Source organism: Equus caballus, chromosome 5 (assembly GCF_041296265.1).
Source record: "Equus caballus isolate H_3958 breed thoroughbred chromosome 5, TB-T2T, whole genome shotgun sequence".
NCBI classification, from domain to species: Eukaryota; Metazoa; Chordata; class Mammalia; order Perissodactyla; family Equidae; genus Equus; species Equus caballus.
This window is the reverse complement of record NC_091688.1, coordinates 27726122-27741438: the sequence shown is the minus strand read 5'-3', so window position 1 is coordinate 27741438 and position 15317 is coordinate 27726122. Positions and strand designations below refer to the sequence as shown.

At 41.3% G+C, this 15317-nt stretch overlaps 2 protein-coding genes across 7 annotated transcripts in view; one reads left to right on the top strand and one right to left on the bottom strand.

Annotated features, from left to right (window-relative positions):
- LOC100057298 (complement receptor type 2) overlaps nucleotides 1–3063 on the bottom strand; it is a 151469-nt gene extending 148406 nt beyond the window's left edge. For 2 of the 5 annotated variants that reach the window (XM_070267887.1, XM_070267886.1), the window contains exon 1: nucleotides 2853–3029. In XM_070267887.1, coding sequence (XP_070123988.1) covers nucleotides 2853–2910 — 58 coding nt within the window. In that variant the 5' untranslated portion in view covers nucleotides 2911–3029. Of the gene's footprint in view, nucleotides 1–2852 lie in introns of all 5 variants that reach the window. The other 3 variants (XM_023640791.2, XM_023640789.2, XM_023640790.2) reach the window with 3 other exon arrangements.
- Nucleotides 1–15317, top strand: part of LOC106783153 (complement component receptor 1-like protein) — a 245565-nt gene that overhangs the window by 149137 nt on the left and 81111 nt on the right. The window lies entirely within an intron of this gene.

Below are 15317 nucleotides of genomic sequence, written 5' to 3'. Positions count from 1 at the left end.
GGGCATGGGTCTTTTTCTAATGTCATGGGAAGCCCTTGACAGGTTCTAAGCAGGGTAGAGAAAGTATCTGATCTCAGATGGAGGTAGATGGTTAGAAAATGAGGCTACTCCTATTTGATGATTTTGTTTTCTTAGTGTACAATGATGTGAGGCTGTCAGTCAAGGCAAGAGTAAAATTTAAGAGTACAGAAAATTTGAATCAGTTTATGTAAACAGACAAAAGGAGAAAGCAGGAAAACACTCTAAGAAGGAAATCTGCTTCCCATATGACTTGCTCACAACAGTGTGCCCTATAGACACTTGCTTCAGAATCTTCCAGAATGCTTATTAAACCTCAGCTTCTTGGGTCACATCCCAAACCTATGAATCTCTAGACAGTGAGGTAGAACCCTTTACATGAAGGTCTCTGCATTTTAAAAAGTCACCTCAAGGGTCCAGCCAGGTGGCATAGTGGTTAGGTTCAGCACCCTTCAGAGGCCCGGGTTCATGGGTTCAGATCCCAGGCACAGATCTACACCGCTCATCAAGCCATGCTGTGGTGGTGACCCACATACGAAACAGAGAAAGATTGGCACAGATGTTAGCTCCGGGCCAATCTTCCTCAAGAAAAAAAAATAAGAGGAAGATTGGCTACAGATGTTAGCTCAAGACCAATCTTCTTCACCAAATAAAATGAATTAAAAAAATAAAAAGGCACCTGAAGCACAACCAGAGGCATTTACAACTAGAATACACAACTATGTACGGGGGGGCGGGGGAGGGGGGGGGCTTTGGGGAGCAGAAAAAGAAGAGAAAAAAAAAAAGATTGGCAACAGATGTTAGCTCAGGTGCCAATCTTTAAACAATAAAAAATAATAAATAAATAATAAAAAGCCACCTCAAGAGTTCTTTAGAGTTAAGAGTTAAGAACACCTCAATGTTCTTAAGCATGCTCAAGGACAGGAACTGGCTAAGCGCCAACAGACAGTCTGCAAAGGGGACATAGTAAGAGCAAAAGTCAGGAGGGCGGCATGCATAAAGCTTGAGTAAAGAACCATGGGTGCCGTCAGGCAAAAAGATGAACAGTGCATTCTTGCATTCTTGATAGGCAGCAATGGGAAGTGGGAGGAGCTGCCTGCGTGAGATCCAATTACAAAGGGCTTAAAACGCTGAAGAGGTTAGATTTTATCCCATAGGCAGTAGTAGGAAGCCCTTTTAGGTTTTTGAGCAAGGAAGTAAAATAATGAAAAAAAGTATTTTTTTAAAATTTCAGTTCTCACCCTTGGAAAAGTTAAAGAGACTGGTATCAGAGTGACCTGTAAGAGAGGAGGTTGTTACACAGGTAATTATCATGCTTAGATTACAATAATGGTATAAAAAATGATAAAAAGACAAAGAACAGGAGCACATTAGCTATGACAGTTGTCAGACAGGTAGACCTGGGCTTTCCTATGTCTGGAGTTAAGTGACCTAGAGGATGGTCCTGCTCTGGTACTGAAAAGGGGATGCACCCTCGGAGGGGATGATGAATTGACAGAGCTGGTGAAGAATTTGATTTTCAATTGATAATATCCTTTCAGAAAATTCAGAAATAGGAACGGCATGCTGGTGAGAAGTTGGGTCTGGAACGGTGCCATGCAGAGGTGTTAGAGACAGTCATGAATGGGCATTTGTTCAAAGGGAGTTAATACCTATGTAGCAGAGAGGGAGATGAAGATAATGGCTTGGGAAAATATTCAATTAAGGATCAGGAGGAAGTTAAATGCCAGGAAGCAAAGTAAGTTGTGACAGAACCAATATATGCAATAGCCCTTAACAAGCTGGGGGTGTCGAAGCTTAAATGCTGGCTCCGTAAAAACAGATCTATACAGCAGTCTTATTACTGATATTTAGTAAGAACAACTAACTTCTAACTTGCATTGTCTAATTTCATCTGATATTCAGGGCAGCTCAGTAAGATGGTAGGGCAGCTTCTCACCAGGTTCATTCTACAGACAAAGAAACTGAGGATGAGGGAGCCAAATGACTTGCCAAAAGTCACCCAGTTATTGAGGTCCGCATATAGCAAACTTTTTAATAAACTAGGAATTCACTGCACCCTGGAGATAAATTAGAAAGTTAGACCCTCTTATCGCCAAGAGACTCTCATCTTAACAAATTACAATATTTCTTTAAAATTAAGCCAATCTGGGGGCTAAAATCTGTAATAAACATTGAATAAGACCTTCTGGAGCCCTCCACATTACAGGAGATAACACGGAGACAACTGCAGTTTTCGTTCACGTTTAACGTTTCTAAATAACTCTAGATATTTATCGTTTAGGACCTCTTGAGTAACATCATATCAAAGTTCAAAAAAATATGAGAACCCTGCCTGGAAATCAGACATTATTCTTATTCTGGGAAGGCAGCTGGAGGCTCTGCTGCTTTGACTGGTCAAGAGCGAGTTGAGTGTATGCAGAAACTCCCGCGCCTAGCGGAGCGTGTCGCCGAGGTTTCAGCACACATCATGTGCGGACTTCGGTAACGTGGCGAGCTTTAGCGCTTGCAGACCTCCTGTCCCAGAGCGATGACCATCTTCTGAGTCCCGGAGGCAGGGAGCCCAGAGCGAGCACGCCACCGGCCACACGGGGAAGATCGCACAGTGCCCCTCTATGGTGCAGCCTCCAGTTCTTGTGGTCCGCCCCAGGAGGAGCGAGTGAGGACATTCAGGACTAAGAGATCTCAGGGCTGCCCCAAAGCGAGGAGGAGGCAGGCAAGCTTGCGGCACTGTCCCCACCTTCTCGCTTTTGACTCTGTGCTTTGTATCGCGGCACAGAAGCCGTCCCTGCCCCAGACGCGTCCCTACCTCCGTGCTCCCCCTCCCAGCTCACCGAGGACCCCTGGCGCGACGAGAGCCAAGAAAACCCAGAGCAGGCCCGGGGCGCCCATGCCACGGCGGCAGCCCCAGCGGCGGGATGCGTTCCGAGACCCGCGAGCCTCCAGCAGCTGCGGGAGGACAGGGCTGTTGCAGGAGACAGCTGGCAGCAAGGGAAGGTGGGCCTTTAAATAGTGTCTGGCACCACGTGCTAGCTTTGTGCGCACACCTTCAGGCTGCCTGGGGGCGGGAGGCTGGCGTGGGTGAGGAGGGGAGAGGCGGTAAGGGGCGGGCCAGAGGGGGCGGACGCGCAAAGGAACTCTGACCCAACTCCTTGGCTCAGACTCTAGTCCTCAAGGCAGTGACTTTCCAACCTTTTTGACCTCACAACCCAGTGCATCCACTTTTGTCTCTCTGGAGAACTTAAAAGTTTCACATAACAGTGTTCATCCCCTCTAATCTACAAGGCTCTCTCCTATTCTATTCTATTCTATTCTATTCTATTCTATTCTATTCTATTCTATTCTATCCTATTCTATTCTTTTCTATTCTATTCCATTGCATTCCATCCTATCCCATCCTGTCCTATTCTGGTTTGGATCCACTAAATTCATTTTAAAAGCTGTTAATGTTTCCAACCCTTAGTTTGGAAAAACAGTTTATTTGGAAAGGAAACACGAACAGCAGCCACCTCTGCTATGTCCTTTTTATTTTGAAATAATTTCTACAGAAAAGTTGTAAGAATAGTACAAAGAATTCCTGTATACCCATCCCTCGGATTCTCTGAATGTCAACATCTCACTACATTTCCTTTATCATTCTCTGTCTCTGTCTCCCTCTATATTTACATAGATAGAGATATAGTTGTATATATAGAGCTAGATATATACACACATATATATGATTGTATAATTATAATTATATAATTGTTACTTTGGAACTGTTCGAGATAAGTTACAAGCATGACACCCCTCTTCTAAATACTTTTATGTGTTTCCTAAAAACCAGGACATTTTCTTACGTAACTACGGGACAATGCACAAAAACAGGAAATAAACCATTAATACAATATTATTATCTAAGTGACAGACTGTCCTTACATTTCTCCAGTCATCTCGATAATCTTCATGATAGTAAATACACACACACACACACATCCTTTTTATTTTTCTGGTCCAAGATCATTCCAGGTTCACACTGCATTTGATTGTTATGTCTTTTTTTCTCATTTAATCTGGAGAAGGTCCTCAGTTTTTTATTGTCTTTCATGACCTTGACATTTTTGAAGAGCACACAGCAATTATTTTCATAGAATGACGTTTAAATTAATTATCTATTGCATAGTAACAAGTCACCCTAAACCCATTTATTTAAAGCAAGAATAAGCATTTATTGTCTCACACAGTTTCTGTGTGTCAGGAATTCGAAAGCAGCTTAGCTAGGTGGTTCGGGCTTAGGATATTTCATGAGGTTGCAGCCAAGACATCAGCCAGAATTTCTGTCATCCAAAGGCTTGGCTGGGACTGGAGGATCCACATCTAAGATGGCTCACTCACATGGCTATTGGCTGGTTGTCTCACGTCCTCGCTATGTGAACCTCACTATAGGACTCTTTGAATGTCCTTATAACATGGCAGCTGGCTTCTCCTTGAACGAGAGAAAAAGGCAGAAGCCGCAATGTGTTTTATAATCTAGCCTCAGAAGTTACACTATATTATTTCTACAACGTCCTGTTGGATACTGTGATGGTTGATTTTATGTGTCAACTTAACTGGGCTGTGAGGTGCCCAGATATATGGTCAAGCATTATTCTGAGTCTTTCTTTAAGGATGTTTTTGGATGAGATTAACATTTTTTTATAGTGGTAACTGACATATTTATTTTTAGTCTTTCCATTTTGTTTTTTGTCCAGTTTTACTGAGATATAATTGATATATAATATTGTATTAAATGTATGACATAATGATTTGACCTATGTATATATTGTGAAATGATTACCACAGTAATATTAGTTAACATCCATCACCTCACATAGTTGCAATTTTTTTCTCACGATGAGAACTTTTAAGATCTATTCTCTTAGCCATTTTCAAATATACAGTACAGTATTGTTAACTATAGTCACCCTGCTGTACATTACATCCCCAGGACTTATTTATTTTATATCTGGAATTTTGTGCCTTTTGATCACCTCCACCCATTTTCCCCTTTCTTCAGCTCCCACATCTGGCAACCACCAATCGGTTCTGTTTTTAGGAGTATGGTTTTTTTGGTTCCGCATATAAGTGAGATCATACAGTATTTATCGTTCTCTGTCTGACTTGTTTCACTTAGCATAATGCCTTCAAGGTCCATCTACATTGTCGCAAACGGCAAGATTTCTTTCTTTTTTATGGCTAAATCATATTCCATTGTATATGTATACACCACACTTAAGAAAATCCATTCATCCCTCTCTTCAAGATAATGGTTTCTTTTTCTTTGGATATATACCCATAAGTGGAATTGCTGGATGATATGGTAGTTCTATTTTTGATTTTTTGAGGAACTGCCATGCTGTTTTCTTTGGTGGCTGTTCCACTATATTCCCACCAACAGTACATAAGGGTTCCCTTTCATCCACATCCCCTCCAACACTTCTTGCTTGTCTTTTTGATGGTAGCCATTCTAACAGGTGTGAGGTGATATCTCACTGTGGTTTTGATTTGCATTTCTCTGATGATTAGTGATATTGAGCACTTTTTCATGTTTGCTACGCAGAAGCTTTTTAATTTGATGTAGTCGCACTTGTTTATTTTTGCTTATGTTGCCTTTGCTTTTGGTGTCAAGTCCAAAAAAATCATTGCTAAGACCAATGTCAAGAAGCTTACCATCTATGTTTTCTTCTAGGAGTTTTATGGCTTAAAAGGTCTTACATTCAAGTCTTTAATCCATTCTGAGTTTATTTTTGTATATAGTGTAAGATAGGGGTCCAATTTCATTCTTTTGCATGTGGCTGTCCAGTTTTCCAAACACCCTTTATTGAAGAGACTATCCTTTCCCTATTGTATATTCTTGGCTCCTTTGTCATAAATTAATTGACCACACACGTGTAGGTGTTTTTCTGGATGCCCTGTTCTACTCCATTGATCCATGTGTCTGTTTTGATGTTTACAGCTTTGTCATACAGTTTGTGTGAGATGATACAAAAATATGTACATTGATCTCTGCCCCTAGTTCCTGGCACGGAGCTCCTAAAAACCTTGTCAATTCCTAAGTGATATGAGCCATAGTAGCATCTTTTGTTCTATTGAGGTGATTCTGGGTGGGCTCCTGGATGGGGGCTGGTCACCAGAAAGACCAAGCCATGATTAGAAGCTTGGAATTTTCAGGGGTCCCTGCCCCATCCTCTAGAGAAGGGAGAGGAGCTAGAAATGGAGTTAATAATTGGTCATGCCTGTGTAAGGAAGCCTCCATAGAGTCCCAATAATGTGAGGTTCAGAGAGCTTCCAGGCTGGAGAACACATCTTTACTGAGAGAGTGATGCATCTCAACTCCACGGGGACAGAAGCTCCTGTGCTTGGGACCCTTCCAAACCTCACCCTATGTATGTCTTCATCTGACTGTTCATCTCTATCCTTTGTCGTATCCTTTAATAAATTGGTAAACATAAGTACAGGCATACCTCATTTTGTTGCACTTCACTTTATTGCACTTCACAGATATTGTGTTTTTCATAAGACCCTGCACCAGCAAAAAGATTACAATTCACTGAGGGCTCAGATAATGATTAGCATTCTTTAGCAGTAAAGCACTTTTTAAATTAAGTTATGTACACTGTTTTTTTTCTTTCTTTCTTTCTTTTTTTTTTTTTCTCAGTAAGATTCGCCCTGAGCTAACTTCTGTGCCAGTCTTCCTCTACTTTGTCTGTAGGTCACTGCCACAGTATGGCTGATGTGTGGTGTAGGTCCACACGCAGGACCTGAATCCACGAACCTGGGCCACTGAAGCAGAGTGCACCAAACTTAACCACTATGCCCCATGGCCAGCCCCTGTACATTGTGTTTTTAGACATAATGCTATTGCACACTCAGTAAACCAGAATATAGTGTAAACATAACTTTTATACATACTGGGAAGCAACAAAATTTGTGTGACTTGCTTTATTGTGATACGGACTTTATTGTGGTGGTCTGGAACCAAACATGCAATGTCTCCAAGGTATGCCTATAAGTGTTTCCCTGAGTTCTGTGAGCCACTCCAGTAAATTATTGAACCCAAAGAAGGGGTGGTTGGAACCTCTGATCTATAGCTGGTTGGTCAGAAGTACAGGTGATAACTTGGGCTTGCAACTGGCATCTGAAGTGGGGGGAGGGGGCAGTCTTGTGGGACTGAGCCGTTAACCTGTAGGATTGAACACTTTCTCCTGATAGATAGTATCAGAACTGGATAAAATTGTAGAACACTGAGCTGGTGTGGGAGAGAATTACATGGTATGGGGAAAAGCCTCTTGGTGACCAGAAGTGTCAGAAGTGTCAGAAGTGTTCTATGTCAGAGTAAAGGAGAAACACAAGGAGGAAACACACATAGTGGGGAAGAACTGAGTTTTTGCCTACATAAGAAAGAAAAAAGCTGAGGGGCTTTTTCCAGTTTGAAATCAGGAAATGTGATGCCTCTAGCTTTGTTCCTTTTTCTCTAGATTTGGTTCTGTACAAATTTTAGAGGTTTTTTTTTCTATTTATGTGAAAATGCCATTGCAATTTTGATAGGGATTGCATTGGATCTGTAGATCGCTTTGGGTAGTATGGACATTACACAATATTAATTTTTCTAAACCATGAGCACAAAATATCTTTCCATTTATTTATATCTTCTTAAATTTCTGTTGTCAATGTCTTATAGTTTTCAGTGTGCCGATCTTTCACCTCCTTGGTTAAATTTATTCCTAGGTATTTTATTCTTTTTTGATGCAATTGTAAATGAGATTTTCTTAATTTCTCTTTTAGATAGTTTGCTGTTAGTGTATAAAAATACAATAGATTTTTGTATATTGATTTTATATCCTGCAACTTTACTGAATTCAGGGCAACTTTGCTGAGTAGAGTATTTTTGGTTGGTGGTTTTTCTTTCAGCACTTGAATATATCATGCCACTCCCTTCTGGCTGCAAAGTTCCTGATGAAATACGTCCTGATGGTCTTATGAGGGTTCCTTTGTACATAACACATTGTTTTTCTTTTGCTGCTTTGAAGAGCCTCTGCTTGCTTTTCACTTTTGACAATTTAACCGTAATGTATCTTGGTGTGGATCTCTTTGGATTAATCTTCTTTGAACTTTATAGGATTCCTGGATCTGAAATGTCTGTTTCTTTCTCCAGGTTAGGAAAGTATCTCTTTCTTTTTTTTCTTTTCTTTTCTTTTTTGCTGGGAAAGATTTCTCTGAGCTAACACCTCTCTTGCCAATCTTCCTCTCTCTTTTTTTTTCTCCCCCAAGCCCCAGTACGTAGTTGTGTATTTTAGTTGCCAAGTCCTTCTAGTTTTTCTATGTGAGCCACCACCACAGCACGGCTACTGACAGATGAGAGGTGTGGTTCTGTGCCCTGGAACCAAACCTGGGCTGCCGAAGCAGAACATGCTGAATTATAACCACTAAGCCATCAGGGCTGGCTCCAGCTATTATTTCTTTGAATAAGCTTTCTATCCCTTTCTCTCTCTCTTTTCCTTCTGAGGCCCCTATAATATGAATATTGATACAGTTGATGGTGTCCCACAAGTCCCTTTAGTTTTCTTCACTCTTTTTTTCTTTTATTCCTCTTATTGGATGAATTCCACTGCCTTGTCTTTCAGTTTGCTGGTGCTTTCTTCTACTTGGTCTAGTCTGATGTTAAACTCTTCTATTGAGTTTTTCAGTTTAGTTATTGTATTCTTCAGCTCTGTGATTTCTGTTTTCTCCTTTCTTATATTTTCTATCTCTTTGTTGAAAATCTCAACTTGTTCATGCATTGTTCTCCTGCTCTCAATGGGCATCTTTGTGACCATTATTTTTAACTCTTTGTCATATAAATCACTTATCTCCATTTCATTAAGGTCTATTTCTGGGGGTTTATCTTATTATTTTGTTTGTAACATATTCCTGTTTCTTCATTTTCCTTGACCCTCTCTGTTGGTTTCTATGCATTGGATAAAATAGCCACCTCTCCCAGTCTTGACAGAGTGGTCTCATGTGGGAAATGAACCTTATGCAGCCCAGCCCTAGCTCTTGGTTGTCTCTCAAACCTTTGTGATTGCCCAAGCCACCATCTTTGTTCTTAGTGGCTCCCAGTAGTTAAAGGTGTGCCAACAAATGTCTGTGTCCCAAAGGGAAGGATCCCAGTTGGCACCTAGATGCAGGCTGATTGGAAGCTGGACCCTCAGGAAGCAGCTTTTAAAGTATGCATGTAGAACTTTCTCAGGGAAAGACTGGGAGCTGGGCGTTTCTGTCTGCTCCCTTTGTGCTGAGCCCTAGGGAGATAGCTGGTTAAGAACTCTTTTTCTGTTGCCTACAGTCTTGTGGGACCCACAAACACAAGCCTCACTTTCCACTAGAGCCAGGTTATCAAGGGGTGAGTCCCCTGGGTGGCAACCACAAAATCCAGGGCATCAGACACCTGTGAAAGCTCATTCCAGGGAGACACTGGTGACCTGGAGCAGGCCAGAGGGATGATGTGGAAATGGCACTTGCTGGCCTCTCCAGTCTCCAGGGAAGATTGTAGTCTGTCCCTAGGTGTAGGCTAAATTAGAAGCCTCGCCCACACATGGCAGATTTTAAAGTAGGCAAATAGGCCTCTTTCGAGGAAAGATGGAGAGATGGCCATTTCTGCCTGCTCCTTCTGCACTGAGCCTGCAGGGACAGCTGACTAAGAAGTGTTTCTTTGTTTGCTACAGTCTTGTGGGACCTGGAACTCAAGCAGCACTGGCTACCAGAGCCAGAAGATCAAAGGGTACATCCTCTGAATGGCAGCCACAAATGCCAGGGTGCCAGGTGCGTACCCAAGCTCTTTCTAGGGTGACACCAGTGGCCTGGAGCTGACCAGGGGGAGAACACAGAGACGGTGCCTGCAGGTCTCTCCAGTCTCCAGAGAAGACTGCAGTCCACCTCTGGATATGTGTTAAAATGGAAGCTGGACCTTCAGACCACAACTCTTAAGATATGCAAATAGGCCTCTTTCAGGGAAAGACAGGGAGATAGGAGTTTCTGTCTGCTGCCTCTGAGCTGAGCCCTGGGGGACAGCCACAGTGAGTCCATGCAAGCCTTTTAAGAACTGCCTCTTAGTTTGCTATAGCCTTGTGGGTCTCATGGATGCAAGCCATTGGCTTTCAGAGCTAGGTGTTTTGGGGGCCCAACCCTAGGATGCAAGTCTTAAAAGTTGGGGTGCTAGATATTGGGTCCAAACCCTTCACTCCTCAAGGAGAAGCTTGGAATTGTGAGTTCCTGCCCAACTGTGTGTCACTGTGCTGGGGGTGGTGTTTATGGCAAGATTGTGTCTCAGCCTCTCCTACCCATTTTGATGTGAGTTTCCCATTTGCCCAATGTGTAGGTATCACTCAGCTAGTTTCTGGCTTTCTTTCAGAGAGAATTGCTCCATGTGTAGCTTAGATTCAGCGTGTCCATGGGAGGAGGTGCATTCAGGAACCTCCCCTGTCACTCTTTTAGACCAGAACCCCTGAGATTAACGCTGAGATTAACATTTAAATCAGTAGACTGAGTAACGCAAATTGACCTGCCTAATGTGGGTGGGCCTCATCCAATCATTTGAAGGCCTGAATAGAAGAAAAGTCTGACCATTCCGTGAGTAAGAGAGAATTCCTCCTTTTTGACTACCTTTACACTGGAACATTGGCTTTTTTCTTGCCCTCAGACTCAAACTGAAATGTCAGCTCTTCCTGGGTCTCATGCATGCTGGTTTTCAGACTAGAGCTGCACCATTGGCTCTCCTGGGTTTCTAGCTTGCCGTCTCATGTTGCAGATCTTGGGACTTGTTGGCCTCCATAATTGTGTGCACCAGTTCCTTATAATGCATCTCTGTGTGTGTGTGTCTCTCTGTCTCTCTCCCTGTCTCTCTCTGTATATATATGTATATACATATCCTATTGGTTCTGTTTCTCTGGAGAATCTTGACTATCAGATACACAGATCAGCCCATTTCAGTGGGAGAGGGCACTCCCCACTGGGTGGATGGAAACATTAGGAGGTGGGGATCACTGGGGGCTGTTTGGAGGCTGGCTACCACCTACTTCAATTTGGTTTTGTCTGATGTTTCTTCATGATTAGATTTAGCTTATGCATTTTTGGTAAGACTAACACAGAAGGGGTGTTGCGTCCTTTCAGTGCATTATATAAGGAGGCGTATATTATCTATTTGTCCCATTACTGATGGTGTTAATTTTGATCACTTAGTTAAGATGGTATCTGCTAGGTTTGTCTACTGTAAAGTTACCATTTTCCCTTTGTAATTAATTAGCAAGCATTTTGTGAGGAGATACTTTAAAATTATGTAAATATCTCATTTTTAATCAAATTTTCACCCACTAATTTTAGTATTTAGTATTTTAGATGATTCTTGCCTGAATCAATTATTACTGTAATGGCTGCCAAATGGTATTTTTTCTCATTCCATCATTACTTCTATATTCATTAGTTGTCATTCTACTATCACGAAAAGCTTCCCCTTCTCTCTTATTTATTTATTTACAACAATATGGTCTCGATATCTGTATCAACATAGACTTCATTTTTTCAGTGGATCATAATTTTTATTATTATTATTTATTTTGGTGCTCAAATCGCCCCTGATTTGGCCAGTGGGAGCCCTCAAAGTAGGCTGTGTCATATTTACTGGTTTCCCTCATTCTTGGAGCACTTCTTTTCTGGCAAAACAAGATGTCCCAGGCTCACCTTGCATTTTTCCAGACCCAGCCCTGGAACTTAGCATTTCTCTGAACAATTCTGGTTCCTTTCAGCAGGGAATGGTATTTGAAAACAAAGATCTGGATGCTAAGTGTGCTCCTTGCTATTGGAATATCATTGCTTCTACACCCTCTCAGAAGGCAATGCTAGGGTATATATGTATGTATATCTATTCCTATATCTATTGAAACCTATTTCCATCTATATTTATATCTAAGTCATGAATTCATATCAATTCTTCAAATTCCAATCCAGTACATAGATGTAATTTTAACCTTCCCTCTTTCCATATTTGTAACTCCCTTCTCCAACAGTGAGATACTCACTTCCCGTTATCCACAAGGTAGTAACTTATTTGCTCAACCCTAGAATACACAGAAAGAAGGTTTGGTATTGCTAATCCTATGCCATGGTGGAAAGCAAACCTAGTTTTTAAAGTTTTTGTTTTGTTTCTAGTCCGAGAGCATAAAAATAACGTTGCTCTGCTCAAGAGTTGGTTAGATTAATTATTCCCCCCTTCAATGTGGTTATGTTATAAAGTTAGATTTACTTGTTTTCTTTGTATTCCATTTTAGTTTTTTCCTATCCTTTTCTATTTTGTAATTTTTGCATAGGTGAAACATTAACATAGTTGCAAATTTCAGAACTATGTAAAAAGATATGATCAGAGAAATGCCACTTCTGTCCATCACTTCTACTCCCACCCGCTTCCTTCCTGCTACATTTCCACTCACCCTTTATGGGTACCCAGTTTCCGTAGTTTCTGGCTTATCTGTCTTTAATTTTGCCCAAATGAGCAGACACATGTATGTCTTCTTATTTCTCTTTCTTTATTACATAAAATGAAAGCATGCTGTAAGTACATTTTTGCACTTTGCTTTTTTTTTTTTTTTTGGCTTAACAGATATGCTGGAATTCACTCTATATAAGTTCAGAGATATTCCTCATTCTTTTACAGCTTATTTATTGTTGGTGCCATTGAGTCAACTCCAACTCTTAGTGACCCTGCGTACAGCAGAGTAGAACCCTGCTCAGTCTTTTTGTGCCATCCTCTCACCTTCCAGCGCTCTATCAGACAATACTCTGCTGCTACTTATGGGGTTTTCAATTTTTCTCAGAAATGGATGGGGAGGTCCTTCTTCCTGGTTTGTCTTTAGTCTGGAAGCTCCGCTGAAACCTATCCGCCATGGGTAACCCCGCTGGTATTTGAAATACGGGTGGCAGGGCTTTCAGCATCACAGCAACATGCAGCCACCACAGTGTGACAATCAACAGATGGGTTGGTGTAGCTCCCTGACCAGGAAACGAACCAAGAGGGCAGCAGTGAGAGTGCTGAATCTTAACCACTAACCCACCAGAGCTGGCGTTTACAGCTTTTAGTACCTCATTATGTGGTGGTACCACAGTTTATTCATCCATTTTCCTATATATTTTAGGTTGCATTTAATATTTTTCAATTTTATGTAATGCTGTAAAGAATAATTTTGTGCATATATATTTTTCTGTTATAAGAAGTGTATCTTCAGTGCCAATTCCTAGAAGTGGGATTCTTGGTTTAAAAGGTAATCATATATTAGTTTTGTTAGATATTGCCAAATTCCCTCAATAAGAGTTGCATCATTTACATTCCAATTTAGGATGTATGAGAACACCTATTTCCCCAGAGTCTCATTAATCAAATGTGTTGTCTTCATAATTTTTAATTTTAGCCAATCAAATAGGTGAGAAGTTGTATCTCAGTGTACTTTTTTTTTTTTTTTTTGGTGAAGAAGATTGGCCCTGAGCTAACATCTGTTGCCAATCTTCCTCTTTTTGCTTGAGGAAGATGGTCCATGAACTAACATCTGTGCCAATCTTCCTCTATTTTGTATATGGGACACTGCCACAGTATGACTTGATGAGTGATATGTAGGTCTGCACCTGGGATTTGAACCCGCAAACCCCAGGCTGCCAAAGTGGAGTGCGCAAACTTAACCACTATACCACCAGGCTGGCCCTTATCTCAGTGTGCTTTTAATTTGCATTTCCCTTATTATGAGTGAGCTTGAACGTATCTTGATACATTTAATAGCCATTTTAATTTTTTATTCTTTTGTGAGTTCTCTGTTTATGTTTTTGTCTATTTTTCTATATTTTTTGTGCATATTTTCTCCCAATTAGTCAGTTATCTTTTGACTTTGTTTATGATTATTTTTCTTTAAGGTTGAATGTGGTGAGACTGAGGACCCAGCTTTTTAGCAAGAAGCTTCAAGCTGATGTGGATCCACTCATCAGCCCTTGTAGCATATGATGGATTTCCATCAGTGAGAAAGTCAATAGCCATAGTTCTCAGCCTACATGTCTCCATCCTGTCCACGGAAACAGCACAGAGAATTTTGTGAAAACCTGGCTGAAATCTAGGCAGGCACAGTGTTCGTTCTTGTGCATCCTTTTGAATGTAGTTGCCGTGTCCTAGTTTAAGACCGTGTGATCTTTAAGCAGTTGCATTGTCTTCTTTCTCCACCTCATTTGGGGTGGGGTAGGGGAAGCTCGGGTGCACACATTTGCATTAGTCATGCTCCTCAGCATCATGGGTCCCTGAAAGACCCCTTTCTTGTTTTGCTTAATTGATTATTCCCTGTATTACTCAGAATAGGCTAGGACTCTGCTGCAGTAGCCAACAGCCAACACCCCCAAATCTCAGAAGCTTAAAACAACAAAAATTTCTCACTAAAACTACATGTCCAACGCAGGTTGGCAGGGTGAGGGCTGAGGGAAGCTCAGTTCCGTGTATTCATTCAGAGATCCAGGCTGGTGGGAGTTTCTTCTCAACTCGTGCTTTCGTAATCATTTGCAGTAGGCGACTGCAAGCGTAGCATTGGATGATCTCCCATCAGAAATTAAATGCTCTGGTCTAGAATTAGCACACATGGCTTCTACCCACAACTCTTCGGACAGAACTAACCCCATGATCTTGCCCAACTATAGAGTAGAGGTGGGCAGGGAAGTGAAATCTTCCTATGTGCTTGGAAGGAGAGAAGAAGAGCCTTAGAATTTTGCATTGATCTCCTTTCCTCACTCCCACACCTCTTCTTCCACTCCAGAAATAGCCTTTCTAGTGTGTTGGATGTGTATCCTTTTATTTGCATGCGCCGTTGCGAAATGTATAGTTTTGTTTTATGGGCATCTGCTTTAAATTTACATAGATGCTATTGTGGTATAGGCTTTATTCTCTTTCTTTTTTTTTTTTTTTACTCGATATTATGTTTTTGTTTTGTTTTGTTTTCGTGAGCCAGATTGTCCCTGAGCTAACACCCATTGCCAATCTTCCTCTTTTTGCTTGAAGAAGATTGTCCCTGAGCTAAACGTCCTTATATATGTACCATATGGAATTATAAAAGAATTTCTTCAGGAAATTTACCTAAGAGCAGAATTACTGGGTTATGGAGTATGCGGAATTCTCAACTAAGAAATTCCAAACTGGCCCCCTTACATTGGTCTGCACTCCTACCAACAGTGCATCAGGGTTCTTCTGCCTCCACATCCCTGCCAACCCTAGATGTTTTTCCAGGTTTCTA